The sequence below is a fragment of the Schistocerca cancellata genome, chromosome 5, assembly GCF_023864275.1.
Source record: "Schistocerca cancellata isolate TAMUIC-IGC-003103 chromosome 5, iqSchCanc2.1, whole genome shotgun sequence".
Lineage (NCBI taxonomy): Eukaryota > Metazoa > Arthropoda > Insecta > Orthoptera > Acrididae > Schistocerca > Schistocerca cancellata.
Window position 1 is genome coordinate 440,457,807 of NC_064630.1, and position 23,494 is coordinate 440,481,300.

The window sequence follows — 23,494 nt, forward strand, 5'->3', positions numbered from 1 at the left end:
GAATCATTTTTAAAGAAAACCTCATGCCAGATGATGGACTATCTCAATGAATTTTGCTCTTGGTAAGAAATCTAGAAGTTACTAGAATTATTTTGATGAGGGAACCATGCAATTACCACAGCTTGCCTTTCCTCTCTAAGCCCAACAAAGAATATGTGACAAATTTCGAGCAAAGACTCGTCAAACCAGGACTGCTGAATCAGATATCAGAGACTAATTTTCATGTAGCTGCATAATAATCTGTCAAAAAAAGTCTCAGTTGTTGAGTGGGTGTTATCGGTCACTATGCATGATGAACACAGAGTAATATATTTAATTCTCAAGTTTTATTGAACAATTTATATTGCACCGCACTTCTACAAATACATCTTTACCTCTAAGTTTAACAAGTTGTTATGTCATAGAAAGACTGTTCTGATTCATCTAGAGGGGTGTACATAAGCTAATTACTGCAGAAAATAAGTTAATTAGAAAAGAATCATTGGCTGAATTGGAGAAGGATAGAAGGAACCAGCAGTGGCATTAGTGGGAAAACATGCAGCCATTCACACAAGGATAGCCTAATTCAAGACTAAGACAATGTGATTTTCGACTACCCTTCTCCTAAATACAAGTCACCTTAAACCCTTGCACCTGTTACAAATCTACTTTTTACATAAGAAGGTCATTATTGGGTTCATTAAGTTATGTGTGTTCTCAGTGACTAATAAAATTGCAAATTACTCAGCAGTTGGAGAGCACAGTTGACTTAAAAGCTAATGCTGTTACAAATAGTCTCCAGTTGGAAATTAACTGCTGTTTATGATCTCCTGAACAGCTATTTTCAGCTCTGAAATGGTTTTGGGGTTACAGCTGTACACTTTGTCTTTAATATGGCCCCACCAAAAGAGTCGCAAGTGTTCAGATCTGGAGAATACGGTGGCCACTTGAAGCCCATCTAGTGACCTCTGGGTACCCCAGAGCCAGAATGTGATCTCCAAAGTGCTTATCCAGGACATCAAACACACCCTTACTTCGATAGGGTGGAGCTCCGTCTTGCATGAACCACATCTTGTCGAAATCAGGGTCACCTTGGATAATGGGGATGAAATCATCTTCCAAAACCTTCACGTAATGTTCGCTAGTCACTGTGCCATCAAGGAATATTGCACCAATTATTCTGTGACTGGACACTGCACACTACACAGTCACCTTTTGAGGGTGAAGAGACTTCTCGATTGCGAAATCCGGGTTCTCAGACCTCCACATGTGCCAACTTTGCTTATTGACGAACCCATCCAAATGAAAGTGGGCTTGCCGCTTAACCAAACCGTGCATGTGCATACTAATTCCCATCATGCCCCATGGCCAACCATGCAGTTTGAATGTCCTAACAGAAACTGTTCAGAAGTTATGACTATTTTATTTCATGTAGTTCAATAATTGTCACCCTGTACAAATACATTGGTCACACGACACAGTACAATGATGGAATAATGGGACAGAAGTTCTTAATTATTACGAATTTATACAAGCTTGTTCACACATTGAAGTTAATTGCATCACGGAAATTGACTTCATGCAGTATTTTGTAAAAGATACTGCACACACAAGTAGGAACGGGCCAGAGACAAGGTAATGCACGAACACACAAAACTGAGATGAGGCAATGGGCTTAAGGAAGGAGTTCAAAAGTGTATAGATAATAGCCATGGTTAAGGATTTTTAGTTGTAAATTTCAGATGAAAAAAGAAAGGGGAAAAGTGCTAAAATACTATGTAAGATGAGAAAAAAGAGGAAAAAGGTGCTAATTGAATGAATTCTCTTGTTTACTGAATTATAAACAAGTTCATCGAACCATTACTTATCAGAAGAAGGAGAAACATGAAGTTATTGTACTTCAAGATATTGAGCATCCTTACATTTAAAAAAATAATGTCTCATTTCTCTTAGGAGAGAACATCTTTTTAGAAGCTCAAACTTATTTCAACATCCACAGAAACCAGTGGGGAAAATTTTTGTATTCATTTAGAATGGCAACTCTAAAGATAAGGCAAATGCCTCATTATACAGATTTTTCTGAAGACAAGACTCAAGTATGTCTCTGGCAGAGCCATCTAACTTCTCCCTCGTGTATGTAAAAATATCCCTTTTTTTTCCTTTTCAATATCTTGTTCTTCTTATCATTTAATATCTGCAGTTTAGTACTTGTAACTATGGAGGCAAAATAGTTCTCTCGGCAAATTATGTATTTTCTTCAGTAGCTGAAGCTGCTGGAAATAGCACTTGTGTCGGCTGGCTTCAAAAAACCACATTTTAATTTTGTCAAAATTTTCACACAACACTCATCCAAGATCGTCAGAGAATCATTACTGGGAAATTTGGAAGGGGCAGGCTAGTAATTTCCATGTAGGGAACGACATGACTCAAAAGCTTTCAGTAGAATCTTCTTCAGAGCAGAAATGAACTGATTCGCAAACCCTGTGTAGGGCATCGACATGTGCTTCAGCTTGGAGAACAAAGGGTTGAACTGGTTTACAGATGAAATAATGTATGGAGCCTGGTCAGTAAGGGCTGGTTGGTGAAGGCTTCACTAATTTTACAGAACAAGGAAAAAATTATTTTTAAGTACTATTGCTGAATAATTTATCATGGAGCAACATATAACACGTGTTCTTTATTTTACATATCTGCTATCATAGCAAGCAAAGTCGTCTGCTACATTAATTTTCTCCTTTTCTGTTTTATGAGATCTCCTTCTGGCAGTGCATGATTGATTTTGTTCTCCTTTATTTGTTTATGCGAATATTTCTTTTTTGGTGTTCTAGTGAGAAACTATTGACTTTGAACATCCATATTTGTGAAATTAATGGTCAAATTGACATAACATGTTACCAATACTGTTTTCAGACTATTTATGTAGCTTCCAAATTATGCGAGTTACGCATTTGTTGATAGCAGCTATCGAACTAGACCTCCTCTGCCGCATGGTGGTGGTAATTCAGAATAGAGCCCCCACCACTACTGCTGTCTCCTTCCCTACTGCACAGGTAGAACAACAACTTTTTTTGTGCAGACTCTGAATCATACCAGTCATTTCTAATCAGAATATACAAACATATAAAACCTTAAAATTGTTTCTTTTCAACTTATAGTTTAATGAGAAGCTCAAATTCTGTTTCATATTACTATATAGACAATGGACTTACTGTTGCAGAACAGAGAGAGAGAGAGAGAGAGAGAGAGAGAGAGAGAGAGACAGTTTTATTAAATTTGACTGTTCACACCATGCAAATAATGAATAATCAACTGGTAACCGGTACAATATTATACACAAGTATTTTCTGTCATCCTCATTACAGCAGACTTTGGATATTTTATGAAGATTTAATTATATTACATTTGCCATTTTCTTCAACGATCCTTCTTTAGTACATTTTGTATGACAAAAGGTGGGTAGATCAGTGATTATCATAAATCTACAAGCTGCAATACAAATTTAGTAACTCCACCAAATGTGCAAATGGAAGATGCAGATATATTGACAGGCGTAACACACATTTGTCTGGCGAGGGCACACATCCATGGAAGCCACTGGTATCACTAGCCAGACATGTGAAATTCCATAAGGGGGGGGGGGGGGGGGGGGCAATATAAGGCTGACTGGCAACTGGCTCCTCAGTTTTTCCTTCACTAACCGCTATTATATGACTCTACTTCCATGATGTGAAACACAATGCTGCTGATTACCTGTTATGGATTTAATTTGAGTCTGGATATTGACTGCTGTCTTTCTGCTTTACTGTGCGACTACAGTGATGAGCCTGTTATCTTCACTCCACATGCTGGTATAACATTCCTGTATAATGGTTCTGTTTGCTGTGCATGTTGTTTCTACCAACATAAGACTAACTGAAACCGTACCAACTACTGTAATTGTAATATGTGCGCAGAAGAAATTAGTCATGCTTGGCAGAATGATAATTTTGTTTCATAACATGTTTGTTGGCCATAAAGTGAAGTTTACAATACTAATGGTGTCTCAAGTGCCACCCACAAATTTTCACTGCAGCACAGGTAATTCAACAGTGCTGGATTCAGAAATATTTAGTAACAATGGTAGTGGAAATATTCAGTGAAAAAACAATAATAGAATAACCCATTGGAGTGTTACTTACAGGTATGCTGGAAATCTTGGTGATTGGTTCCATCTTCTCTACGCAGCCAATGCTGACTTCAGGAATCCAGAGGGCGCAGGATACGTGTGCCCACTTCTGACCGGAACGTGTACACTTCATAGCACCACCTTTATTAGGACACAGTACACACTCTGGTCGTAGTCCCAGGGCACAAGTTCGACACAGCCACGAGCCAGCAGGAATCGCTGTGATGCCGTAGCACGCTTGGTGAACGCAGATGTTGCACATGTCGCAGAACACCATCTCGTTGCCTTCCTCCGAGTCCGGCTGCACAGTGCACGGCATTCTCCCGGTTATCCTGCAGTCTCCAATAAATATCAAACAGTATTTACAAACATGACCTACTATTCTAATGTAGTGTGGCTGATGAAATTGATCCCACTTCTTTAGAGATGCTTTCATTTCTCAGAGTATTATCGTGATTTTAAATTTCCTTCTCCTCTCCCATTCAGTATGTTCAAATTCTTGGAAAGAAAAATAATTTCCCTGCATAGAATAAATTTTACATATATAATGTCCTCATCTCTCAGTCAGTGCCTATATCCCCACTGGTAGCTCAATATTTATAATATTTTGCTATGTAATACACATACATTCACATTTCAAACATTTTGTTTGTTTTCCAGGTGCCAACAATAGTGAATGGCTTCTCTAAGACGTAAACAAGCCTGTACACTTTACACAAAAAGAAAATTAGAAAGATTGATTCTCATTTTAAAGTAACTGGCTTGTAACTCTAAAAGGGCAGAGTTGTTACCAGACTTTCTGCAATGTACTGCAAACAATTAATACACTGAAACAATTATACTCACCGATCTGCAAACATCACAGATGACATTTTCGTCATATTCTATACCAAGGCCCTCCTCTGTTTTAACAATGGTTTGTATCTTTTCCCAGCAGCGTACTTCAAGTTCTTCAATGACTCGCTCCAACTGATCTTCAGTTACCGGTTGCAAGCCTGTAAAAAGCACCAATACAATCAATACAGAAACTGACACCCATATTTACACTCATTCTTGTGCTGCATTTTGCTTAGTATGGAGACAAGCAGTGTGGGCAAACACAGAATACTTTTGGCCAGTTCAGTTCCATAGAATATTGTTTCATTAAAAACCTTTTCCCTAAAGAAAAAGTCTTTTGTGAATATTAGTACATATACAGAACACTATTCTCACTTTTATGTCTGCTATTATACCTGTAATATAAATCAAGTATGTGTAACTTTATAGATCAAGTCATTAACGACAAGTATCTTGTGGTGGTCATTTTTGCACCAGCTATATACAGGGTGGTCCATTGATAGTGACCATGCCAAATATCTCACGAAATAAGCATCAAACGAAAAAACTACAAAGAATGAAACTTGTCTAGCTTGAAGGGGGAAACCAGATGGCACTCTGGTTGGCCCGCTAGATGGTACTGCCATAGGTCAAACGGATATCAACTGCATTTTTTTAAATAGGAACTCCCATTTTTAATTGCATATTCATGTAGTACATAAAGAAATATGAATGTTTTAGTTGGACCACTTTTTTCGCTTTGTGATAGATAGCGCTGTAATAGTCACAAATGTGTAAGTACGTGGTATCACGTAACATTCAGCCAGTGCAGACGGTATTTGGTTCGTGATACATTACCCGTGTTAAAATGGACCATTTACCAACTGCGGGAAAGGTCGATATTGTGTTGATGTATAGCTATTGTGATCAAAATGCCCAACGGGCGTGTGCTATGTAGGCTGCTTGATATCCTGGACGACATCATCCAAGTGTCTGGACCGTTCGCCAGATAGTTACGTTATGTAAGGAAACAGGAAGTGTTCAGCCACATGTGAAACGTCAACCATGACCTGCAACAAATGATGATGCCCAAGTAGGTGTTTTAGCTGCTGTCATGTCTAATCCGCACATCAGTAGCAGGCAAATTGCGCAAGAATCGGGAATCTCAAAAACGTTGGCATTGAGAATGCTACATCAACATCGATTGCACCTGTACCATTGGTGACGACTTTCAATGTCGTGTACAGTTCTGCCAATGGGCACAAGAGAAATTATGGGATGATTACAGATTTTTTGCACGCATTCTATTTAGCGACAAAGCGTCATTCACCAACAGCGGTAACGTAAACCGGCATAATATGCACTATTGGGCAACGGAAAATCCATGATGACTGTGACAAGTGGAACATCAGTGACCTTGGCGGGTTAATGTATGGTGTGGCATTATCGGAGCAAGAATAACTGGCCCCCATTTTATCAATGGTAATCTAAATGGTGCAATGTATGCTGATTTCCTACGTAATGTTCTACCAATGTTACTACAAGATGTTTCACTGCATGACAGAATGGCAATGTACTTCCAACGTGATGCATGTCCAGCACATAGCTCGCATGCAGTTGAAGCGGTATTGAGTAGCGTATTTCATGACAGGTGGATTGGTCGTCGAAGCACCATACCATGGCCTGCACGTTCACCGGATCTAACATCCCTGGATTTCTTTCTGTGGGGAAAGTTGAAGGATATTTGCTATCGTGATCCACCGACAATGCCTGACAACACGTGTCAGCACGTTGTCAATGCATGTGTGAACATTACGGAAGGTGAACTATTCGCTGTTGAGAGGAATGTCGTTACACATATTGCCAAATGCATTGAGGTTGACGGACATCATTTTGAGCATTTATTGCATTAGGTACATGTATCACATTGGAACAACCAAAATAAAATGTTCAAACATAGCTATGTTCCGTATTTTAATTTTAAAAACCTACCTGTTACCGACTGTTCATCTAAAATTGTGAGCCATATGTTTGTGACTATTACAGCGTTATCTATCACAAAGCAAAAAAAGTGGCCCAACTAAAACATAAATATTTCTTTACATACTACATGAATATATAATACAAATGGGGATTCCTATTAAAAAAAAAAAAAAAAAAAAAAAAAAAAAAAAAAAAAAAAAAAAAAAAAAAAAAAAAAAAAACGCAGCTAATGTCCGATATGGCAGCACCATCTTGCGGGCCAACCATCGTGCCATCTGGTTTCCCCCTTCAAGCTAGACAAGTTTCCTTCTTTGTAGTTTTTTTGTTTGATGCTTATTTCATGAGATATTTGGCCCGGTCACGATCAATGGACCACCCTGTATATAAATTGCAGCAGTTTAAAATAAAAATACCATTTGCACACTACACATAAAACTTTTTATTTTATTTGTGCACCAAGACATGGTTTTCATTATTCACGTCCAGTGGATGCCTTGAAATATTACATGATTTTTTTTTGTTTGCAACATAGGTTATGGATTTAAAACAGTTCCTAGAAGTTCTTATAATAAAATGGAAAAGTACTTACAGATCAGAATCTAATTCATTATCTGTACGCCAAACTGCTTTCTCTCATGTGGGAAATTGCTTGAAAGCTTGCAGCTTTTCTTGTAGCCACTCTGTTTTCGAAACACACAACTTCCTCAGTTTATGCTTTCTTCTCTCTCTCTCTCTTTATGTTTTTTTTATTTTTATTTATATATGTGTTGATGTCCGGTGTGTGTGTGTTGGGAGGGGGGGGGGGACTTCTGTCTGTGGAATGATCAATCAGTTATATTCATTTGGTCATTTAGTAATAGCTTCTTTTCAGCCTTTGTTTGGAATATGTGTGTTTTTTATTGCGCATTTAGGAGGTGTCTCTCATTATTTATTCCAACTATTTTCATTTTACCCTCTTGCAGTAGGCTTGTGGTTATTGTCTTTTAAATGTTCTGCGGAACTTGTGTGGCTTGTCTGATATTTCCGTACTCTAATATATTCTTTGTACTGGACATCGAATGATTTGCTAGTTTGTACTACGTAACTTCCATCGCATGTGTTGTGTTTTAATTGGTATATTCCTGCTTTCTGGTGTATGCCTGCATCTTTTATTATTTTTTCAATGTTATTTTGGACTGAATTGTCTGATTTGAATGCTATGTTTACGCCTTGCCTTTTGAAAATATTTGTCATTTTATATGTGAGTTTGTACTTTTATGTCACAATGTACCATCTTCAATCTTTTTTCTTGTTTTCACGTATTATTTGTGTCATCGTTGTCCTATCGTGTGTACGTGTCTGAGTGACGTTTTATTGTGTTGTTTGTGGCTGTGAATCTATTGTGTTTATCGACTATATTTGTTGTTTAATTTTGTGACTAGATTACTATTGTACCCACTGTAATGGCAGTTACAGTCCTATGTTTCAAAAACAGAATGAACGCAAGAAAAACTGCAAGGTTTCAAGCAGCTTTTTCCATATGAGAGGAAGCAGTCTGGCTTGCAAATAATGAATTAGATGCCGGTCTATAATTACTTTTCTATTTTATTATGAGAACTTCCATTTTTTAAATCTATAGCTTATTACATGCAAATGAAAAACAAATCATCTAACTTTTACCACACCCACTGAAGATGCCTTATAAATAAGGCAAAATGTGTCTGGGTGCAGCATGCAAAAGGCATTTTATTTTAAACCATTACAAGTAGTTAATATTTTCCATCTGTTCCACACAAATCTATTTCTAAAAGTTTCTTTCATCTTGTCTACAGATTGATTTATGTAATGTAATTAATCATAAAAAATTGGTTGGAAGCATGTATAGTGAAGAAAAGTTCTGAATGTACAATAAAAGACACTGTCTATATGTCTTCCCATTCTTTGGAAATTGAAATGCAGTTGATACATGCTAGCCTCTAAAATTGCAACACCACGAAGGCGACATGAAGTAAATGCCAAAAGTAATGAATTTTTTGATCTGCATGGACACACAAATAATTAGCCTTTTAGCACAAGTGCAAGAAACAGGGAGGAATAACGGCATCTACATAACATACATAACAAAAGATGGGTTTCTCATTCAGGAACCATATTTCAGTGTTGGTTTTATGTGAGAAAATTGGGATCTTGCAAGAAGGAGAAACGTGTAAGGGTACATGTTGAAATTCGACAGCTATAGGATTGTGGCATACTGACACTGCAGATTATTGTTTACTGCTGCTCATGTTGGTCAGGATACCATGACTGCCATGAGAATATGAGATCCAGGGATTCAAGAGGGCTGTACTCAGTGTCATGCTGATTTCAAAGGCTAAGCTTAACATGTGTCCAACAAGAGTCACTGTTTGCTTGGGTGAGCAGGATCATAAAGCCACATCACACAATTCAAGTCAAGAAATAGGCTTCTTTGCAACAAGGAAAGTATCCATATAGTGTGAAAACAACAGAGGCAATGTGGACTGTCACCACAGAAACCAATGTTGTGTCTTTACTGGTTTAAAGGCAGACAAATGCCTGCCAACATCGGTGTGTGTGACAGTTTAGAGAAAAATTTGGTATGTTTTAGTTGTAATCAAGGTAGTTTCATTACCTTTACTTGTTAATGTAGCAAACTGATTTATGACAAAATGTGTTGGGTATTGATCATATATTGTTGTAAGTATTTGCTTAAATAAGATTATTTAAAATGTAGTATTAAGTACCAGTGCATAAGCGATGACCAACACCAACAGAGAATCAAGTGGCAAAGGTGATACCAGAATGGGTGGCTGACAGCAACAGTAGTTCGAGGAGCAAAGATGCAAGGAAGCTGGCCATGAGACAAAGATATGATGGACATCGGAAATAATGATTTAATTGTTAAAAGTTATAGTAGCACTGTATGTTTGTTTGTGTAAGTGATTTCAAATTGTTTTAACATGGGTCATATAGTCATAGTGACAGTCACAATTAACTGTTGCATGGATCACCACTTTGGAGTGCTGGAACTTGGAGTAGTAATAGAATATGGGTTCTTACAAGTCAGAGTGATCACTGATCTGATATAGTTGGAAGTATATTTGCAGGTTTGGTAGGTCGGCTACGAAAAGTGACCTTTATTCTACTTGTTTAACTCTGCAAGTTTCTGCTGATGAATTTCGGTCTGGGTAAAAACCCTAAGAGATTTTGGTCTTATGTAAAATCAGCAAACGGTATGAAATCATCTACTAATTAACTCAGGGACCATAAAGGCACCAAAAAGGAAGACAACACAGAGAAGGCCAAAATACTGAATTCAGCCTTCTGAAATTGTTTCACACACAAGATCGTAACACAGTCCCTGCTTTCAGTCACTGTACAAATGTCGAAACGGCCAATATTTAGATAACCAGTCATGGAATAGAAAAGCAATTACATTCACTTAGTAGTGGAATGGCATCATGAGCAGATCAGATACCTATAAGATTCAACAAAAATTATGTGAAACAACTTGCTCCCCTTCTAGCAGCAGTTGCTGGAGCAACGAAGGGTACCTAGCAAATGGAAAAAATACAGTCATTCCCATTTTCAAGCAAGGTTGTAGGACAGATTCACATAATTATAGACCTATACTGCTGACATCAATTTGCAGTAGAAATAGGTAACAAGTTTTATGCTCAAGGATTATGGAATTTTTGGAGAATGAATGTTTCCTCTATAAAAATCAATACGGATTCCACAAACAGAAATCTTGTGAAATTCAGCTTCCTCTGCTCCTCCATGACATCCATAATGTAGGAGACAACACCACCTAAATTGCTGCTGAGTTACTTGACTTGCCCTGCACTGCTGTTTAGTGAAGCGGGAACAGATTTTTGAATGGATTCAAGACTTCCTTGCAGATAGAACTAAACATGTTGCTCTTAACAGAATAAAACTGACAGCTTGGATTGGATGAGAACAGCTGAGACTGAGACCAGGTTTACAGGAGCGATTGACGATAACTCTTATCTGTATAGTTCATTAAAGCTGGTGTTGGAGGGCAGTATCTAGATGGCACAAGTTCTGATGCAGCTGTGAATTAGAGCATTTTGTGCTCAGCAGTGTGTTCCTCTACTGGGTAGTCAAATTTTCTTTTGGCCACAGTTTGGTGATGGCTATACATTTCTAGTGGACAGCTGGTTGCTGGTCACGCACACATAAAATTTTGAGAAGAAATTACAACAGAGCTAGTACATGAAATGGCTGCTTTCACACGTGGTCCTGCCTCTGATGGGACAGGATAAGCCTGTGACAGGACTGGAGTTGGATGTGCTGGGCTGATGAATCGTGCAGGTCTTGCACTAGGGTCTTCCCCTGTGGCAAGGGTTTGGGAGTGGCATAGGGATAGACCAGGTTGGGTGAAAATACCACTTTAGAAGGAGTGGGAATGAGTGTGGGTAGGATGTTCCTAATTTCTGGGCACTACAATAAATGGTAGAAGCCCCGTCCAAGAACATGGTCAGCTGGTCCTGGTCTCTGGTGATACGGAGTGACATGGGGGTACTCTTTTGCAGCTGCTTCTTGGGGATTGTGCGAAATATGGTGCAAGAAATCTGTTACTGCACTCAATTTGAGGGGGTGGGAGGAGGGGGCAGGGTGTGTCAGGATGGAATACCTATCTGTGAAGGCTTTTGTAAGACTTTATTATACCGAGAAAGGGATTTCTTGTCACTGCAAGTATGCTGTCCACAGGTGGCCAGCTGAATGGGAGTGATTTTTTGGAGATATATTAATATTCAACTCAGATCTTTGAGCGCCTTTATCCATCAACACTTAACTCCTTCCCACTGAACCCTTTTGTAAATCCCTCTCAGCAACCAGACTTTGTCTAACCAGTGTTCTTCATTTCTCACATCCTATAAAACACCCTCCCAACATTCCGCAAAATGAGAACCAAAACAAATCCAGAACACTGTTGTCAACCTATCCACCAAAAACTGCAGAAGTTTCAATTATATCCAAAGGCATTACCTGAGTCCCATACCCATGCTTAACCATCAAATTCCTATTCTCCTTCTCCCGATCCCTACAGTGGGAACCTTCTTTGCTATTAATCCCTCCCAACAAATCCAACCTAGTCTCAACACTGAACCTTACCTATCCCAGTTCATGCTACAATCCAACCGTTATCCCTCCCACCACCGCCACCTAACCACCCCAGGTCATCTTCTAGGAATTTTTTACCTCTGACTTGGCCTCACCATCCTTCCCAGATCTGTTCCCAAGAACATAATCCTCTCAACAGAAAAAAGAACAGTTATTCGCAAACTCAAGACAGACAAAGGCTCAACCACTGTCTTAATGAAATGCACTGACTACCTCACAAAAGGGCTCTACCAATCATCGACTCCTCCACCAACAGGCTCTGCCATACTGACCCCATCCCAGAATTGAAACAAAATCTCCAATCCTTATGCATATCCCAGAATCTATCTCATGTATTCATCTCTCTCCACATCCCAACAAAACTCCACACATACACCTTCCACATGCTTCCCAAAACCCACAAACCCAACATTCCTGGGCAACTCATTGTAGAATCTCTGCTATTGGTGACCAAAAACTCCAACCAATTGCCTGTAACCCTGGCTCTCATATCAGAGATACAAACCAAATCCTTCACCGACTCTCAACCATCCCCACCCCATTACCACATGAATCCCTTCTCTCTGCTGTTGATGCTGCCTCACAATAGATCCACGCCCTTCATTCCCATGGGCTTGCTGCTATCGATATTTACCTCTCCCAGTCTCTTCCCAACTGCAAACCAACCACCTCATTCCTTACACAGCTTACCATTTATAACAACACATATAACTATTCCTCTTTTGAGGATAAGACATATACACAAATCCATGACACAGCCACGGGTACCTGCATGGCACCTTCCTATGCCAACTTATTTATGGGCCATCTAGAGGAAACCTTCCTAGTCTGCTCAAACCTGAAACACCTTTCTGGTTCAGGTTTATTGATGATATCTTCATGATATGGACCCAGGGCCAAGTCAACCTACTCTCATTCTTCCACAACCTCAACATCACCTCTCCCATCCAGTTCACCTGGTCATCCTCAGCACAATGTGCCACCTCCATGGGCATTGATCTCCATATCTCTGTTGGCTCCAGTCATATATCTGTTCATATCAAGCCCACTAATCACCAACAGTAACTGCATTTTGACAGCTGTCATCCCTTCATCACCAAAAATTTGCAACCATTTAGCTTGGCAACCTGTGGATGGTGTACCAGTATGCTGAAGGTATCATCAAGGTCTTCCCAGATACACACTGCTCTCAAATAATTACAGAACTGTGGACTTAGATCTACAAAAAAATATGCCTGAGAATTTTTGAGAGAGGCAGCTCTGTGTGGTGGAGCAATCCAAAAGTTTCCTTTTGAGGGTGTTGCTGCAGTGTATATGCAGCATAACATGGCTCAAATGCGGGTATATAAGCACAAACATACAGGCAAGGGATTAGTGTGGCATTCATGTCTTTCTGACAAGTGCGAACTACAGTGACGTTATTACCAAGTATGTCCAACCAGGACAACATGCTGATATTCTTTTCTTGGCTGGTGAAGGACAAACAATGGATAACATCCACCAGAGAATGAAGAATGTGTCTGGAGGCAGCATGTCTGTTGAAAACCACCATAGCAGAAAGGTGCACAAAGTTTGGTGTTACTGCTTGATGATAACGCATATCACCATACTGAAAATATTGTAATGGAAAACTTATGCCAACTCAAGTGCGAGACAATCAAGGAGTGGCCCTACAATCCTAATCTCTCCCCCATGCAATTATGACATCTTTGATCCCTTAAAAAAGGCCTTGAATGGTTGACAATTCCTGTTGAATGATGTGCAACAGGCAGTTACAGACTTCCTCATACAGCAGGACACAATGTTTTACCAAACAGGTATCTTCAACTTGGTGCATTGGTGGGATGATTGCCTCAATGCTCATGTCAATTTTGCCAGATTGTCATACTGATTCTGGACTGTATGGCCTTCAAACTAAAACTTTTTTTTATCTCCTCTTATACATTCCTGACAGGCTGAAGCTTGAGAGTTCAAATCCCATCAGGTATTCTAAAATTTAATTTTAAAATCTTTATCAAAATGATCATTATTTTCATTTAATTATTAGATTAAATGTATTTTCTTTATTAAATTACACTAAAATCACATGCACAAAGATAAAAAATGAAAAAATAAATATAGGAAGATAAAATAAGAGCACATAAAAAGTTAATATGATAATTAAAATGATGTGGCAAAGGATTAGAGACCAAAAAAGTACATTTCAAGCAATTAACTGAATAAAAATATGCTCCAAAAAAAGTCATTTCGATAATGATTAAAAATAATAATTTACACGCACCTGATGGGATTTGAACATACAACCTTCAGCATATAAGAAATAAACATGAACGATTACACTAGCCCACTGCTCTGAATAATGCTATTATTTTTAAGCTTCTAGAACAGGCTGTTCCACACAGTGCTCCATTGAGGAGGAGCACTCCAGAGCACTCACTGTAGCAGCATGGAGCTTATGTAGTGGCGGAAAGCGAACTCATTGCCCCCTGGACGCATAAAGCATTAACTGATGTAACAATCCACGTTCAACAACAGCTATGTTTGGTCACTGTGGTCCTAACCTTCTGTTTTTTTAGAAGGATGGATGACCACAGTGCCTTGCATGTCACATAGTATCTAATTCTGCTATGAAATACAACATACAATGTAATTTTACATGCCTTCACAAAGCATGTTACGAACAGGTAGGAGGTGAAGTATGCAGAGTGCTAGGAGCCAAGCTTAAGATGACCTACCAGAAGTTGTAAGTTTAAAAAAGAATTCTAAGTACAAAAGTTATAAATATATGCAGCATTAGATCATGTACTGTAAAATGTTTATACATGAATAATAGTTAAGGAAATGCAAATTAGGCAACAGTCCAAGCACGCTACAAAGTCAGTCACATTATTGCAAAAGTGGCAAGCTGTTTTCAGTGGGACCACTCATAAAATCGTGAATGGTTGCAGGTGCAGAATGTTTGTGTCTGAGGGAGTTGCAGGCAATTGAAGGCGTTTCCCTTTCAAAGCAATCAACATATCATTGAATCCTGGACCCAGCAGCGGATTTAGAGACACAGGTCAGGAAAAAAGCTGAGAGCTCTGTTACACCTTTGCTCACACTTGAGGAAAGTACACATATATCTGACATGCTTAGTTTTTCATATTTGTCTGTGAAGTTGATAAAAAGCTGCAGGTAACTGAGGAATTTTTGGATATGGTACCACTAGATTGCACAGCAACATGACTTGATGTTTCTGAAGCGGTCTGTGAATCAGTGGACAATATTAATTTGTTGTAGGATGTGCTTCATTCTGTAACCACAGATGGTGAATCACAAATAATCAGGTGTCATCAAGGTTTCCGGTCTTATTTGAAAATAAACTCAAAAGCAAATTTGGTGAAGATGTTTTTACTGTCCACTACTTCATTCACCAAAAAGCACTGTATGCTGAAACAGTGGATGATGCAATGAAAGTTGTGGTCAAGTATGTGAATTTTGTGCAGTGTCACAGTGTAAATCATTGGCAATTCGAAGAATTCCTGGAAGATATGGAAACATAGTTTGGGGCGTTCCTTACCGTAGTACAGTCTATTGGCTTGGCCAGGGAGAAGTTATTGTTGTTTTCTATGCCATTCATAAGGAAATATTTCTCTTTCTCGAAATGAAAGGGGAAGAAACATACCGTGTGAAAGATTTGCAATGGGTATCAAACCTAGCATTCCTGACATAACAATGCATTTTTTCACTGAAGGGCAAAGAGCAGCAAGACCAAATCAGAGTGTTCATGGAAAAATTAAGTTTGTTACCAAGCAAGGATAAAGCGGTTAATCCTGTTTTTAGAAAAAAGATTTGAGAGTTAACCATTTTGTAAACAGAAATGAAATTGAAAATGAAACTTCCTGGTTGATTAAAACTGTGTGCTGGACTGAGACTCCAACTTGGGACTTTTGCCTTTCTTGGGAAAGTGCTCTACCAACTGAGCTACCAAAGCACGACTCACAACCTGTCCTCACAGCTTTATTTCCGCTATCTCGTCTCCTACCTTCCAAACTTTCATTCTGGAAATGAAACTGTTCACCACTCCTTCTCGATTTCATATGATGATTTGGCACCCCCGTTAGAAGTTATAGATTTGCAAAATTCAACATTGTTTAAAGGTAGGTTCTATAACAAGCTGAGTTGGTCATGCTGGTATCTTTCATTACAGTGAAAAATTATTACATAAGCTACGCAAAAAATTTGCAGGGATCATCTGTATGTTTGGCTCTACAAACTCTTTGAGCAGCTTTTCTGAAAGAATAAAAACCAAGGAACAATCTTTTCTTTAGGATCTGACAATGAAGAGCATCGTCTGCATTAACACTGCAAACACTTTGACGCTTGGTATTTCTGCTCTTGTTCTGAAAGGACAACGTGAAATTTGAGAAGCACAGGAAATATATTCAATTTCTTTTAAAACAGTTGTTTCTTACTACTTATTTCCTTAAATTCCCATTTCCCTGATGTAGCACGACGTGACGTTGTGTCAGCTAACAGCACGGGGTTGGCGATCACGTAAGGTGCAACTGGCAGATCAAAATGATCACCCTGGATTAATGAGCTGGAAGCAGCAGTACTTTAGTGCTTTGTTGACCAGACTTCCTGTAGTTTTTCTATCACTGTACTTGAGATAATTTCTGTGATTATACACTAATATATCTTGTTCTGGATGAAATTAAAATTTAAATGACTTTAAAGAGTGTGTCAGTAGCTCCCTAACATGGTTGTTAACTAATAATGTTGCTTATAAGTAAGTTGTGACGTAGCTTTTTTGTGAAAGTTGTATCCGACAAAAATACTGAGAATTCAACAATACAAAGTTATTATAAAAGAATGAAGCGATTTCATAAATTCACTGAAGCTACAATAATTGACATGTCACAAAACTCAACACTCATACAGAAAAACTCAAAACATTTTGTATTGTTGCAGCTCCACTTTAGATAGCTGCCAGGAGAATGCAACAGTAGACAATTAGGCAAGATGGCGACAAGTGGCAAGAAAGTGTATGTTGCGCTTGAAATGCATTCACATTAGTCTGCCGTAAATGCACAATGACACTTCAGAGCTAAATTATGCATACACATTAGTCTGCCGTAAATTTCATCCAGCAATGGTATGCACAGCTGAAAGCTTTAGGATGCCTCCGCACGGGGAAATCAATGGGTTGACCTCCAGTGAGTGAAGAAACAGTTGACTACATGAGGGCAAGTTTCGTATGCAGTTCACAGAGGTTGATGAACAGAGCCAGCACAGAACTGAACATATCACAACTGACCATTTGGAAGATCTTAAGAAAACGACTGAAGCTGAAACCTCACCACTTGCAATTGCTACAAGCAACTCACTTCCGACAACAAATCAGACACACTGAATTTTCAAACAGTTGCAACTGTTTATGGAAGAGGATGAGTTTTTCAAGTGATGACGGGACATTTTTCGTGAATGGCACAGTGAACAGGCACAATGTGCAACTCTGGAAGACAAAGAAGCCCCACACTATCGTGCAATACTTTTGAGATTCACCATAAGGTAATGTCTTCAGAGCAGTTTAAACTTTATGATTTTTTTTCCTGTGCAAAAAAACCATTACAGTCCACAGGTGTCTGGACAAGCTGTAAAATTGGATCATGTGACAACTGGAGATCTGCACCGTGGACTTCAGTTACCAACTGCATGGTCACATCACTTCCATCATGATGCTTATGAATTATTAAAAACAGGAAATCGAGAAACTGATGAACTGGTCATAGTGGGGTTGATGATCAGCAATTCGTGTCATTGCCTTAACATTATCCCAACCTAATCCCACGCAAATTTTTTGTGCGGTGTTATGTGAAAGATTCAGTGTTTACGCCTCCTGTACCAACAAACCTAACAGAACTGTGACCTCACGTCAACAGTGCTTCTGAACAGACTGACAGGGACATGCTGCAAAGAATGTGGGACAAACTTGATTAAAGACTTGATATCTGCAGAATTAGTAGGGAGGCACATGTGGAGCACACATAATACACCAAAAAAAAAATAAAGTTTTGAGTGTTTCTATGTGTGTGCGAAGCCCTGCTGACAGTATGTCAAATAATACAGCAACAGCAAATCTGTGGAATTGCTTCAATCTTTTACAGTAACTTTATATTTGTGTATGACTTCCCCACTGAAAACTGAAAGAAAAGCAACAATTTTCAAACCACTTTTGACAATTGACTGCATGCAGACTGTTTTCCATTTCAATTTCTTTTTGAAGCTGTACATCCAACCTTTATTAATGACACATAAATTGCATTCATCAAAGTAATACTTTAAGATTATATTTAGCAAATGAAATATAGTCTGGAGCTTGTATGACAGAGGACCTTGATTTGTATGACGCAGGCCCTTGATTTGTTTCCTGAGGAAATAACCAGATTTTACATTTGTTGTGATTTTTCTAAATTATCCAGTGCAAATGCCCCAAGAGCTCCTTACTTTCAGCCACAGACAAAGCCTTTACACATCTCTTCTTCATCCTTGTGCGATAACAAATATTTCATACCACCATTTTATGATACTTATATGTTAATGCCATACAGTAGCCATTTTAAGGCTACTGTATGGCAGTTTGTTTTGAACATACAACTGTCTATTCAAAAGTTGTTGTAATGTGGACACAATTAACATGGCAGTTTTAAGGACTAGTTGTTTTGAACTGTGGTTACGTTAAATATTGGTAACGTCTGGGCCTGAACTACCTCGTTTATGACACCGTCAACCTTAGCAGGTAATTGCGCAGTACCTGTTACAGATGCTCCATGTTGCATGTTGCTTGTTGTTTTCTTTTCTTATTTCAAAATAGGTGAACAGACTAAATCTGGTCCACCATGGAGTTTGATTACAACCCTTACAACACTGGAAGGAACCCGCGATCCCTGTGGCCCTGAGTTGGTTATGCTTTTGTGGAAATGTAGAACACAGGTGTAAGCTCTGCCCTGCATGAGGGAGATGAAACTTGTTTCCTCTCCCTCAGGAGTCATAATTCGAGCTTGTGTGCTCGTGGCTGACTGCTCTTAAATAGAGCCAAAAGAAGAAAACAAGCAAACACAATTTTGGAAGAAAAGTTGCTGAAGTTTTTGCAAAAGGAAACATTCCATGCAAAAAGCTCTCCAATCACCAGAAACTTATTTCAAAGCATTAAGGCTTTATTTTCAGGGAAAAAGAGTGACAACATTTTGAATTTACATCTCTAATCAATTTTTAAAAAATGCCAAAAATAGATGCTACATTTTCAAGTTTCTGCCTATGATTATGATCATGTCTATTTTTCAGAAACAAAGACCACAAGTGTAGGCTGGCTGCCCTGCATGGGAGGCACTGGTTTGTTCCCTGCACCATGCCTATTCCCTCGGACAGTCTAAGTTCTATTTCATTTACACTTACAGCCAACTGCCACATTATACTGTTCACACTCTGCACTACAGGCACCATAAAACAAATCTAGTCAAGGTATTTCGACCATGCCAAGAGTTTACCCTTACCAGGGGAGAGGAGTTGTTTTAGAACCTAATTGCAGCTTTGTCAAGTATGGGTCACATGGCTATAAATGTGTGTCCATTAGCAAGTAACTTCTGCGAGTGCTTGTTGTGGTCTCTACATTAGAACAAAAACTTGCACAAGTTTATTTCAACAATTAGCTTTGGTAAATTAATTTCAGAAACTTGCTGCAAGTACTCGCAGATGTGTTTCCGTAGACTTGTCATAAGATAGGCAAGTGGAAGTTTACAGTGTCTTTGTTAAAAATAGGCAGATGCCACCATTGTTACATTATTATTATTATTATTATTATTATTATTATTATTATTATTGGTACTGTTGTCGAAGAACAATAGTTACAAAAAAATTAACATAAAAATAAGTGCTTGGGTGAAGAAATGGCTACATATTTAAGTTATCACAAAATATTACCAAATGAAAGACTTTCTGACAATACCATACGCTTGTTTTGAACATCTCTTTTCTGGTGTACAATCAAATATTCATAGACAGAATACAAAAATGCAGCAATCTGTATAACCAAGAGATGACCTTTTAATTACTCTTGAACTTTTGCAGAAAGTATTTATGACAAGTGTAATTAATTTATGTTTCTGCTATATTAAAAAAGAGTCAGCTTAAATATAAAGACATCTGTACTGTCATTCTATTTTTCCTTCTGGTGAAACAAAAACTCAGTAAATTCATTTCGTACTTCCTTGTTTGCAGTGGCCAACTATATTTGTTTGGGGATTCCAACGGTGCATTTGTTTTGCCCCTCTGTCTTTGTCCCATTCTCCTTTTGGTCTTGTACATTCTTGTACTGGTACTGAACACACAACACTTCTGCAATTTTCAGAAAACCTTCCAACAATGGCAAGATTGTCAATTACTCGCAGCAAGATGGAAGAAACGGTTTTCCCTAACTTGCAATAGCTACTTCTGTAAGTTGACAAAACTTGTGGAAGTCAACATGCTGGGGATGTATCCACACGAAAGAACTTGCAGAAATAGCTTCTGCAAGCGACTTGCAGAAATTTATTTGTTAGTGGCATGTACCTTACAAATGCCCATGAAAAGGCTCTGTAATATGCTAATATGCTGTGATTCAAAATCAATATTCTGCATCTTTTGTAATTATTGAATTGAGTGGGGAAGGAAAATATGTCGAGATACACTTCAAGTCAGAGAAGATTTAGGTTCACCAGCGTAAAAATGCAGCTGCTTCTCAACAGAATGAATCATTTTTTGAAAGATTAATTAGAACCAAAGGAAGAAAACAACCAAACACACTTTCAGAAAAAAGGTTTTTGAAAAAGTATACATATCAGTCAAAAAGCTCTCATTTTGTAGAATAAAAACTATTTTTTTCTATATAAATTATTTTATCCCCATCAATGTCAAAGCACTAAGACCTTGTCTTCAGGCACAAAGTGTGACAGTCTTTTAATTTGCATGTTAAATCTTTTAATAATAATAATAATAATAATAATAAAGAGGCTAATTTCATTGGAAACAGCTGCTAATTTTGCCAAAAATAGGTACACCATTTTCAGGTCGAACACTTATAATTCTAGGAAGGATAATTGGCTGGAGTTATCAACTATCTTTGTGCATAATGCTTCCCACACTACATACTGTGTCAAGGCAATAAAAAACTGCAACACACATGAAATGCTATCGCAGCAGCATCCATAGGAAAACTTTTATTTTGATGTATTATAGGTACTTGTATCTCACTATAGGAATTTATGTAATGTTTATATATGACAACTGTTATAGAAAAATGTAGTAGGCAGTTTCTTCTTAGGTCTGGCTATGAATAGACTTACCCATGGCTGCTCTTTCTCCATTGAGAAGTTGTAACCATGCGACATCACAGTCATCCAAATCATAAGAACATGCTTTCTCTGCTTTTGTTGGAGTGTTAGACAAGTAATATTCATCACTTGATAGGAATTCATCCTTTGTGATGCGGATGTATTTCTTTGGACTGGAAAGAAACACAATTATATTAAGGAGAAAACCAATGCTTGAATGTGACACATACACTAACATTTCTACATGCTTTACAATGATGAATGTAATACTATATGAAAGCATGGTACATTTGTTTCTTGACTGGGTGGTTAAGAAATAGGTTAAAGTCATACTGTATTGCTGGCTGGAACATCCAAGTTGTACGTGTAGCCATTAAGGTATAGAAATAAAATACAATCCCAGCCATTCATTACTAAAAATACCATCAAATGGGATGAAGTTGTCCACTAGGGTGGAGTTGGCCATTAAGTTCAAAACATATTATGCTACATAACTATATACTGGTGATGGAAATTCTGTTATTTGTTATATTTACTACCCAAAAGTTCATAATTCGTGGCAATGGCTAAATGTACAGTATTCCAAACCTCTATCTGAACACTAACCATTTTCAGACGGACTGACGATTTTTTAACTTTTTTAATGAGCTAAAACTCTTACTCGCATGACTGGCATAAAACAACTCGTGTCAAGGTCTTATATATGTAACGTACTGACCCTTCGCAATGACAACTAGAACAATAACAAAAGTTAACCTATAACACTTACTCATTTACAGACACATAAATAAAACTTTGTACATTCTCATTGGAATACTTGTATAGCTGACTGTCCTTTCTCATGTGGTTCTTTTATGAACAAACATTTGTTAATGCAGCAATAATGTGACCTAGTGAATGCAGCAACAATGTGACACAGTTGATGCAGTAAAAACCATCTATAACAAAGTGGTGAAATGACAAAGTCTTCGTTGTAAGTGTCTGAACGATAACTTATGAATTTGTCACACACATCGCAGTTCTGTTTGTTGCATCATACATGTGAGATCATAACAATTGTCAGTGTGAAAATACTGCTTGTGCACAAATACACTCCTGGAAATTGAAATAAGAACACCGTGAATTCATTGTCCCAGGAAGGGGAAACTTTATTGACACATTCCTGGGGTCAGATACATCACATGATCACACTGACAGAACCACAGGCACATAGACACAGGCAACAGAGCATGCACAATGTCGGCACTAGTACAATGTATATCCACCTTTCGCAGCAATGCAGGCTGCTATTCTCCCATGGAGACAATCGTAGAGATTCTGGATGTAGTCCTGTGGAACGGCTTGCCATGCCATTTCCACCTGGCGCCTCAGTTGGACCAGCGTTCGTGCTGGACGTGCAGACCGCGTGAGACGACGCTTCATCCAGTCCCAAACATGCTCAATGGGGGACAGATCTTGCTGGCCAGGGTAGTTGACTTACACCTTCTAGAGCACGTTTGGTGGCACGGGATACACGCGGACGTGCATTGTCCTGTTGGAACAGCAAGTTCCCTTGCCGGTCTAGGAATGGTAGAACGATGGGTTCGATGACGGTTTGGATGTACCGTGCACTATTCAGTGTCCCCTCGACGATCACCAGTGGTGTACGGCCAGTGTAGGAGATCGCTCCCCACACCATGATGCCGGGTGTTGGCCCTGTGTGCCTCGGTCGTATGCAGTCCTGATTGTGGCACTCACCTGCACGGCGCCAAACACGCATACGACCATCATTGGCACCAAGGCAGAAGCGACTCTCATCGCTGAAGATGACATATCTCCATTCGTCCCTCCATTCACGCCTGTCACGACACCACTGGAGGCGGGCTGCACGATGTTGGGGCATGAGCGGAAGACGGCCTAACGGTGTGCGGGACCGTAGCCCAGCTTCATGGAGACGGTTGCGAATGGTCCTCGCCGATACCCCAGGAGCAACATTGTCCCTAATTTGCTGGGAAGTGGCAGTGCGGTCCCCTACGGCACTGCGTAGGATCCTACGGTCTTGGCGTGCATCCGTGCG

The 23,494-nt window shown here is 38.8% G+C and overlaps 1 protein-coding gene across 1 annotated transcript in view; it reads right to left on the reverse strand.

The window, feature by feature from the left end:
• Positions 1-23,494, reverse strand: part of LOC126187296 (PHD finger protein rhinoceros) — a 246,764-nt gene that overhangs the window by 173,355 nt on the left and 49,915 nt on the right. The window contains exons 6-8 of the mRNA XM_049928284.1: positions 21,451-21,611; positions 4,991-5,139; positions 4,158-4,445 (exon numbers count right to left, since the gene is read on the reverse strand). Of these exons, the coding sequence (XP_049784241.1) occupies positions 4,158-4,445; positions 4,991-5,139; positions 21,451-21,611 (598 nt within the window). The remainder of the gene's footprint in view (positions 1-4,157; positions 4,446-4,990; positions 5,140-21,450; positions 21,612-23,494) is intronic.